A 10,000-nucleotide genomic window follows, 5' to 3' on the forward strand; every position below is an offset into this window, starting at 1 on the left:
CTCTGTTTTTTTTTTTTTTTTTTTTTTTACAAAAAGAAGGTTGCAGAGTTCAACCTCTAGTTCAAAGGGGTTCACGCTCATCACGTTCTATCAAAAGAAAAAAAAACCGTGTCAGAAATCACACAAAGACAAGTGGGTGCTGTGCTTAGAATAGAAAGAAGAAGAAGAAGAAGAAGAAGAAGAAGAAGAAGAAGAAGAAGAAGAAGAAGAAGAAGAAGAAGAACGTTAGGTAAGAGAATTGAAAAATGCGTAGAGAGGAGGGGAAAATAGACGATAAGGGGGGACAAAGAAATTGGAATTCAGGGGGGAGCAAGAGGGAGAAAGGGAAAAAGAAGGTGTAAGATTTGTAAGAGAGGGAAAAAAATAGTGGGGCCATGAAAGGTACCTTTGTGAGAGGGAAAAATAGGGGGCGGAGAGAAAAAAAAATCCCTCTGAAAAGACGTCATAATTAAAATGTCCCACCCGAGTGGGCCCAAATAAAAGCCAACCTGGGGAACGCACAAAAAAAATCCCTTTAAATAAAAAAGGAAAAAAAGAAGAAATAAAAGAAAAAGGAAATAGAAAAGAAAAATGGAAATATGGTAAAAATATAAAAAAAAATGAAAGGAGATATGAAGATCTTTTGACAAAGGGAAAATCGTATAAAAACCAAGGCACTAGAACACACATACGTCATACATACATTCTTCCAGTGGCGTGTCGAACCGGCGACCTACAGCTTACAAGGCAGACAAGCTACCCTCCAAGCAAACTAGGCGGCCAAAAAAGGTTTCTAGTAATAACTTATTGTCTCCTTCACTCTATCGTTCCCCAGATAATAAACCTATAGAAATTTTTTATGCTTTTCTATGGACTCGAACCAGCACCCTCCAGATTTGAAGTCCAACGCGTGAACCAGTACACCTTTTAGTGATTATTCAACCTGGATTCTAGAGCACCAGTAGATTGGAAAACCGAATTATGGGTTTATTGGTTTATTATGGCTTATTCCCCTTTTGAAAATCTCACCACTGTTAAATCTCTCTCTCTCTCTCTCTCTCTCTCCAAGAGGAGAAGAAGAAGAAGGAGGAGGTGGAGGAGGAGAAGAAGAAGAAGAAGAAGGAGGAGGAGAAGAAGAAGAAAAAGAAGAAGGAGGAGAAGAAGAAAAAGAAGAAGGAGAAGAAGAAGAAGGAGGAGAAGAAGGAGAAGAAGAAGGAGAAGAAGAAGAAGGAGGAGAAGAAGAAGAAGGAGAAGAAAAAGAAGAAGACGAAGAAGAAAAAGAAAGGGCAAAATTATAATGATGGCGTTTTTTTTCTGCATTGAATTAAAATTGAAGAGGGCATCACAAGAAATGAAAGAAAGCTCGTTGAAAAAAAGACTGAAAGAACACTAGAAGAGAATAAAATCAGAGACTTGAGAGAAGAAAACCATATCCCATGGAAATCATTGAAAAGAAGATACGATATCAGCGAATCAAATTGAAAAGATATATCAGAATCATTGAGAATTTGAAAGGAAAAGAGCGAAATCGTTGAAAAATACAAAGGAAGATCGGGAAAAATATATCTTAGGGCAAAAAGAAAAATATATCTTAGGGCAAAAAAAAACCTGATGGGCAAAAAAAAAAAAAAAAGATTTGAATGATTGAAAGATGGGAGAAGCATTATGTTGTTATTTTCAACAATTTCTAAATAAAGTGTAGGTAACTGCTGTACAGTTATCTCTCTCTCTCTTCTTTCCCTCTCACTTCCTATCTTTTCCTCTCTCTCTCTTTCTTGTTATCATAATATCCTCTCTCTCTATCCCTCCCTTTATCTGGACTTCTCTCTTTTTCTTCTTCTCTCTCTTTCTCTCTCACTCTCATTCAGTTTTGTATTTCTCTTCCTGTCCAAATATTTACTCAGATCTTTCCTTGTCAACTCAGATACGCTCTCTCCCTCTCTCTCTCCTCTCTCTCTCTCTCTCTTTCTCTCTCTCTCCCTCTCTCTCTCTTTCTTTCTTACAACCTTTATAAATTTTTGTCTCTCTCTGGTCCATCTTTTTTCTCACTTCCTATCCCTCTTTCTCTCTCTCTCTCTCTCTCTCTCAACAAATATAAATAAATACTTGAGGCCCTTAGTTAGCTTCCTCCTTCTCACACTATTCTTTCTTTTTCTTCTTCTTCTTCTTCTTCTTCTTCTTCTTCATTTTCGTCTCCTTTCAGTCGAGATGTCAAAATTCCCAATACTAGTGGAGATGTGAAAACTTCCAATATTAGTGGAAATGGCAAAACTCCCAATATTAGTGGAGATGTCAAAACTCCCAATAGTAGTGGAGATGTCAAAACTCCCAATATTAGTGGAGATGTCAAAACTCCCAATATTAGTGGAGATGTCAAAACTCCCAATATTAGTGGAGATGTCAAAACTGCCAATATTAGTGGAGGTGTCAAAACTCCCAATATTAGTGGAGATGTTAAAACTCCCAATATTAGTGGAGATGACAAATTCACCACAGCACCTTTAAATGTGTCTGTCTCTCTATCCCTCTTTCCCCCCCCCTCTCTCTCTCTCTCTGTCTCTCTCTCTCTCTCTCTCTCTCTCTCTCTCTCTCTCTCTCTCTCTCTCTCTCTCTCTCTGAAGAATATGAAAAGAAAGTAACAGAAAATTGTATAGAAGACAAGAAGAACAACTTAAAGAAGAAGGAGGAATAGGAGCAGGAGGAGAAGGAGGTTGTGGAGAAAAAGAAGAAGAAGAAGGAGGAGGAGAAGAAGAAGAAGATGAAGAAGTAGAAGAAGAAGTAGAAGAAGAAGAAGAAGAAGCAACAGAGGAAGAAAAGAAAGGAACAGAACTTGTGGAAGACAAGAAAAACTTATAGAAGAAAAGGAGAAGAAGAAACATGAAGAAAAAACTAATTTCAAACCTCCTAACAAAAAGGATGGGGAGTTTGTGTAGGAACTTAGGAAGAATGGAGAGGGTTGATGAAAACAGGATAGAGACAAAATTGATGAAGGCAGCGGAAAAGAAAATGGATAACTAAAAGTGATCAGAAAAATGGAGTGCTAAAAAAACCATCCATGATTCTTATCTTGTAATCAAAGTAACTAGGTACCTACTTAGCCTGCCAGTATAGTTAACTTGGAGGGCAGCGCATCTCCCTTGTAAGCGCAAGGTTCCGGGTTCGATTCCCTTTTTCCTATCCTGTCTTCCTTCTCTCTTGGATTTCGGGACCTTAGCAGTTACAGTTCCCTCTATCACACCTCTACTTCCTAAAACTTCCACACCGTATTTTACGTAAGAAAATTCAACTTTTTGAGGACATAAAAAAAGAACCAAATTCTTTCTTTCCGGAGCACCCTGTATATCTTGTTCAGAAACAAAGATGATACTCACCATTAACCACATCTGGTTACTACTATGGTTAGAATGAGATGGAATATAGGGGAGAGCCTAGTGAGAGAGAGAGAGAGAGAGAGAGAGAGAGGAAGAGAGAGAGAGAGGAAGAGAGAGAGAGATAGAAAGAAAGAGTGAGTTAAATATTTTGAGAGAGAAAGAGAGGGGAAGACTTAGAGAGGTAGGGGAGAGAGGGGGATAGAGAGAGAGAGAGAGCAGGCGTAGAAAAGGAAAGTAAAAGGTCTATGAAGGAAAAAGTGAGATGGGAGAGAGAGAGAGAGGGAGGGGGGAGAGAGAAAGAGAGAGAGGGGGATAGAGAGAGAGAGAGAGAGAGAGCAGGCGTAGAAAAGGAAAGTAAAAGGTCTATGAAGGAAAAAGTGAGATGGGAGAGAGAGAGAGAGGGAGGGGCTCCTCTTCCTTCTCCTCCTCCTCTTCCTCCTCCTCCTCCTCTTCCTCCTCCTTCTTTCTTCCTTCTTCTTCCTTCTGTCGTGTTATTGCAGTGAGAGCAAAGTGAGATATATCGAATAATCATCAGGAGAGAAAAAAAAAGAAGGAGAGGGAATAAAGTAAAAAAATCTGGTGTGAACATCACACGACTTTCCTTATCCTATTGAATGATGCTTATTTGAGTGTTCTTTTACCCTAACTTTTTCTTCTTCAACCTGAATGTCATATTTTTAATATATCACGCCGAAAAAAAGTAGAATAAAGAAAATGTTTCCAGACAATAAGAAAAGAAAGACAGAGAGAGGGAGAGAGAGAGAGAATAAAAAGAAAGGTAAAAAGAGATAGAAAATAGCATGAAGGGAGGGAGAGAGAAAGAGACAGAAGGAGATAGAGAGAAAGGAAGGGAAATAATCATACAGAGGAGAGAGAGAGAGAGAGAGAGAGAGAGAGAAGATGAAATAGTATGAATGGAGAGAGAAAAGAGAACTAGAAAGAAAGAGGAAGAGAGAAAAATCGAACAGAGATATGATGAAAGGGGAGAGAGCGAGAGAGATGGATAAAGAGAGAGAGTGAGAGAGATGGATAAAGAGTGAGAGAGAGTGAGAGAGATGACAGATCTTCAGTGCGACTTGCACCTGATGCTCTGTCTCTTTTTCGAGTGAAAGTTTCTTGATTGTGTGTGTGAGAGAGACAGAGAGAGAAAAGAGAAAGAGAGAGAGAGAGAGAGAGAGAGAGAGATGGATAAAGAGTGAGAGAGAGAGAGAGATGGATAAAGAGTGAGAGAGACAGAGAGATGACAGATCTTCAGTGCACCTGATGCTCTGTCTCTTTTTCGAGTGAAAGTTTCTTGATTGTGTGTGTGAGAGAGACAGAGAGAGAAAAGAGAAAGAAAGAGAGAAAGAGAGAGAGAGAGAGAGGACATACAGAAAGAAAGCGAGAAAAAGACAGGGGGGGGAGACAAAATAAAGAAGGAGGGAGAGAGAGAGAAAACCGTATGGTGACAGAAAGAAAGAGAGAATTGATGAGAGAGGAAGAGGAAAGCTGTCTCTTCTTGGAGAGGGAGAGAGAGAGAGAGGGAAAAGATGTTAAGAAAATCTGTGTTCTTGTGAACAAAAGTTTGGCCAAAGTTATGTGTAACGCCTACCTTACCTACACCTACATTATGTGTAACGCCTACCTTACCTACAAACCTCAGCTCCCATGGCGTAGTGGTCACTGCGCTCGCCTTGCACGCGGGAGACCCGGGTTCGATTCCCGGCGGGGTCAAGAAATTTGTATCATGCAAATGATTGATTCCGTGACTGGCTGTTGCGGGGCCCACTCAGCCTCGTGAGGAAAATGAGTAGCTATGACATATAAATGCGCATAGCGACCGGTGCCAGCATGGTAGGTAAACATTGAATTTTAGGATTATTGAGATATTGGGAAAATCCTACAAATGCTGCAGTGAGCACCAAAGTTGTGACATAAACATAATAACACAAAGAAACAGCATTTACATTGTAATAATAAAGGAAGGACGGACTAAAAATTGCGATTTACCCAGAGGGCCATCGAGAGATGTATTTTGGGAATTACTAGGATCATGGGCGTATCCAGCATCGGGTTTGGGGGGGGGGGAGGCCGCGGTTAACGGGTGGGACGCCCCCAGAGATTCTAACAAGTTCACAATTCATCAATACAATAGAATTGGGGAAGTTGATAGTCAAAGTGAACCAATTATAGGTCCTCATGACACCCCCGTGATCTGTGTATAAACACTATAAACCAATTATAGGTCCTCACTATAAACACTTATAAACCAATTTATTATAGGTCCTCACTTTATAGCCAAACCAATTATAGGTCCTCATGACCCCCTCGTGATCTGTGGTCAGTTCTGATTTCCTTGTGATTTTGTTTTTCTTCGTCCTGATATATGTATGAATTTTTTATTAGACGACCTGTTCAACTATTGAGTTGCCAAATGACATTAGATCTTGGGATCGATTGGACCTACTGTTAGGTAGATTACTACTGCAAATATTTCATTATTAGAAAATTTCCAATAGATCAGTTGCGCTTAATGTCATAGAGCAGGAAAAATGAGGACCAACGGAATTTTTCTTTTTCTTCTACGACTTCTAGATATCGAGATAAATCGATTTGAAAAATACCGGTAAATCGTGAAGTTTGACGTCACGGCATACGCTCCCGTAGGCGATGACGTCATAATTCATGACTCCCACCTCGTTTGTTTGTGCGCAAGCGTTTCTGCGCATTTTGACGTGAAATCTGACGTCACAACTCTTTGAACTTTTTCATTAGAACGGCAATTGAATTTTCGACCTTTTAAAATTACTTTTTCGGAGTTTTGACCTCAGATTTGGATTTTTCACAACTTTTTACGTAGGAATTGACCATTTATTTATAATTTTTACTCATTTGCAACTCTTCCATTCAATTTTGGACTCTTTAGGGGGGGGTCCCGTAAGCGACATTTTTCTGTGTTATAGGTACATTTCAGTGTATGTACCACAATAATAATTTTAGCTAGAGTCTACACAACATGTAGGTAATTAGGGTAAGTGTACCATTTATTCGCCCACCTAAAAAACGTACCATTTATTGGCCCACCTGTACCATACGCCACATAAGTCTGATCTGGACGAACTTTTTCAAGATCCAATTTCATCAAAAGAAAGGGCTTAAAGACTGCTATCGAACCAGTGCTATTCAAAAATTGTAGTCATAAAAACAAAAATTAGAAAAATAAATGTGGGCAGGTGGGCCAATAAATGGTACGTTTTTTAGGTGGGCGAATAAATGGTACACTTACCCTATTTCCCTCTCATTATTCCGCTATTCCACCACAAACAATGTAGAATTTTCCGCCCCGTTAAAAAAAAATCCCTCAACCAGTTCTTTCCCCCCTCCTTCCCCCCCTTTTGGTTTCTCCCATTTTCTCCCTCTCCCTTATTCTGTTTTTTTTTTTTATTTTTTTTTTTAATGTGCACTTACCTCCTCCTCTTCTTCTTTTTCTTCTTCGCCTTGAGTGTACAGGCGGGGTCGGCGTTTTTCGCCCGCCTCTCAATCAGTCCTAACTAGGGTGATTGATTTGGGCTGACATTAGGTTTTGGCTACAAAATTTTACGAGTGGATGCCCTTCACACTCAACCTTTTGCTATTTCTTTAGCAAGGGGAATTCAGGCTGGTGCCCTCCCTGTTTAACGTCCCCCCCAGCCATTCTATTCTATTCTATTCTATTCTCTTCTATTCTACTTACCTACTACGTGTAAATATCCATAGGTGGTTTTCGCAGTAACCGTGTTAATCTGACACATATACCGTCCCTTATCTTCTTCCTGTATGTTGGAAATATGGAGGAACCAAGTCTTGTGCTTATCATGGGACACGCTGATTCGTGGATTCCGCGTAATCACGTGATTTGCCACGGTCAAGATGGCCGATCTCTTCTCTTCTATTCTCTTCTCTTCTATTCTATTCTCTTCTATTCTACTTACCTACTACGTGTAAATATCCATAGGTGGTTTTAGCAGTAACCGTGTTAATTTGACACATATACCGTCCCTTATCTTCTTCCTGTATGTTGGAAATGTGGAGGAACCAAGTCTTGTGCTTATCATGGGACACGCTGATTCGTGGATTCCGCGTAATCACGTGATTTGCCACGGTCAAGATGGCCGATTGTTCGAAATGCATCCAGGCCACCTGGGAACAGAAATAAATGGAATTTTTATATAAAAAAAGAAGACTGTTAAGAATCAGCTGGAAAGATAAAATAAGAAACACAGAAGTGATGACTCGAACGAAGAAAAATGTAGAACTGGTAGACACCATCAAAACGATAAAATTGGAATATTTCGCACACATATCTAACTTATTAGAAATAAACTGAAATAAGTAACGGTAAAGGAAAAATATACAAAACAAAGGAATGAAAAAGAGAACGGTAATTTACAATACACCTACATAAAATATCTATTACAACGGGAAATATTGTAGAATGTAGACAATAAAGTTAAAACTCGAATGAAAATTGTTGCAAAAAATATAGGCAAGAAATAAACAAGAAGAAGAGGCGAGAAGAACAAGAAGAAAACACGAAGAAGGTGGAGAAGAAGAAGAAGAAGAAGAAGAAGAAGGAGGAGGAGGAGGAGAAGAAGAAGGAGAAGAAGAACAAGGTAAAAAAGAAGGAGGAGGAGAAAACGAGAGAAAAATGTAAACACAATGAAAAAAATGTATAAGAAAAGAAGAAAAAAAGCAATATAAAAAAAAAAATAGAAAGTAAAAAAGTTTCAAAACATAATGAAAGAGAAATCAAGAACCCAATAAAGAGAGGAAAGAGGAAAGTGGAAAAAAAACTGGAAACAAATGAAATCGAAAATGTAAAAAAAAAAGAGTGAATAATTGATTAATAATTAGAAGAATATGAAAAGAAAGTAACAGAAACTTGTAGAAAGACAAGAAGAACAATTTAAAGAAGAAGGAAGAATAGGAGCAGGAGGAGGAGGATGTGGAGAGAAGAAGAAAAAGAAGAAGAAGAAGATGAAGAAGAAGGAGAAGCAACAGAGGAAGAAAAGAAAGGAACAGAACTTGTGGAAGACAAGAAAAACTTATAGAAAAAAAGGAGAAGAAGAAACAAAAAACTAATTTCAAACCTGCTAACAAAAAGGATGGGAAGTTTGTGTAGGAAGAATGGAGAGGGTTGATGAAAACAGGATAGAGATGAAATGGATGAAGGCAGCGGAAAAGAAAATGGATAACTAAAAGTGATCAGAAAAAAAAAATAATAATAATAATAATAATAATAATAATAATAATAATAATAATAATAATAATAATAATAATAATAATAATAATATACCTAATAATAAAAATAGTGATGAAAAAACCAGCTATGATCTTTACCTATCTTGTAAGCAAAAGAATTAACAGTACCAAACTTAGCATGCCAGGCTAGTTAGCTTGTCTTCCTTGTAAGCACCAGGTCCAGGGTTCGATTCCCGCCCAGGGTGAACTTTATCCTAAACAGATAAGGTTCGTTCTCGGAACGGCTGGCTTTCTCCTGCCCTGTATTCCTTCTCTCTTGGATTTCGGGACCTTAGCAGTTACAGTTCCCTCTATCACACCTCTACTTCATAAAAAAAAGTACCTTCATAACTATTTACCTTAATAACCACAACGTATTTTACGTAAGGAAATTCAACTTTTTGAGGACATAAAAAAAGAACTAAATTCTTTCCTTCTGGAACACCCTGTATATCTTGTTCAGAAACAAAGATGATACTCACCATTAACCACATCTGGTTACTACTATGGTTAGAATGAGATGGAATATAGGGGAGAGCCTAGTGAGAGAGAGAGAGAGAGAGAGAGAGAGGAAGAGAGAGAGAGAGGAAGAGAGAGGAGAGAGAGAGAGAACGAAGTAGGAGAGAGAGAGAGAGAGGAAGATTAGAAGTAGGTAATAGAGAGAGAGAGAGAGAGAGAGAGAGAACGAAGGAGTAAGAGAGAGAGAGTACTCCCTGGTGACAAGATTTTTGAAACATCTTCCTCAAAATCTCTCCGATGCCATCCAAAAACACAATGCCGTCAGTCCTTTTGGTATGCATTAGGTACAACAGTCAAACTAAAAGGTCAGATTTTTAGAAGACATCTTCGATTTCCATTTTAAGTTCTCCTAATCCTCCTCCTTCTTCTCCTCCTCCTTCTTCTTCTTCTCCTCCTTCTTTTTCTTCTTCCCCTCCTTCTTCTTCTTCTCCTCCTTCTTCTTCTTCTTCTCCTCCTTCTTCTCCTCCTCCTTCTTCTTCTCCTCCTCCTCCTTCTTCTCCTTCTCCTCCTTCTTCTTCTTCTCCTCCTCCTCCTTCTTCTTTTTCTTCTTCTTCTCCTCGTCCTTCTTTTTCTTCTTCTCCTCGTCCTTCTTTTTCTTCTTCTTCTTCTCCTCGTCCTTCTTGTTCTTCTTCTCCTCCTCCTCCTTCTTTCATTTCCCACCTTCCTTCTCCTCCTCGGTCTTTATCAATTTCATCCATTTAAAATATTGTTCTTTTATTTTTGTTCTTAAACCTCAAAACTTCTTTATCATGAGGTACCTACGTGCATAGGTATATGGTTACATACATAGGTATATGGTTTACTTTTTACATACATAGGTATATGGTCTACTTTTACTTTTTTAATGGTCTGTGTCGTGTTTCAACTTTCAA

At 38.7% G+C, this 10,000-nt stretch overlaps 1 protein-coding gene across 1 annotated transcript in view; it reads right to left on the reverse strand.

Moving 5' to 3' along the window:
- The window catches only part of LOC103514392 (neuronal growth regulator 1-like), a gene marked incomplete at its 5' end in the record, with an annotated part of 36,100 nt that extends 28,592 nt beyond the window's left edge, over positions 1-7,508 (reverse strand). Inside the window, one exon of the mRNA XM_026827376.1 lies at positions 7,301-7,508. Coding sequence (XP_026683177.1) covers positions 7,301-7,508 — 208 coding nt within the window. The remainder of the gene's footprint in view (positions 1-7,300) is intronic.
- Between the last annotated feature and the right edge of the window lie 2,492 nt (positions 7,509-10,000).

The sequence above is a fragment of the Diaphorina citri genome, unplaced genomic scaffold, assembly GCF_000475195.1.
Source record: "Diaphorina citri unplaced genomic scaffold, Diaci psyllid genome assembly version 1.1 scaffold1132, whole genome shotgun sequence".
Taxonomy (NCBI): Eukaryota; Metazoa; Arthropoda; class Insecta; order Hemiptera; family Psyllidae; genus Diaphorina; species Diaphorina citri.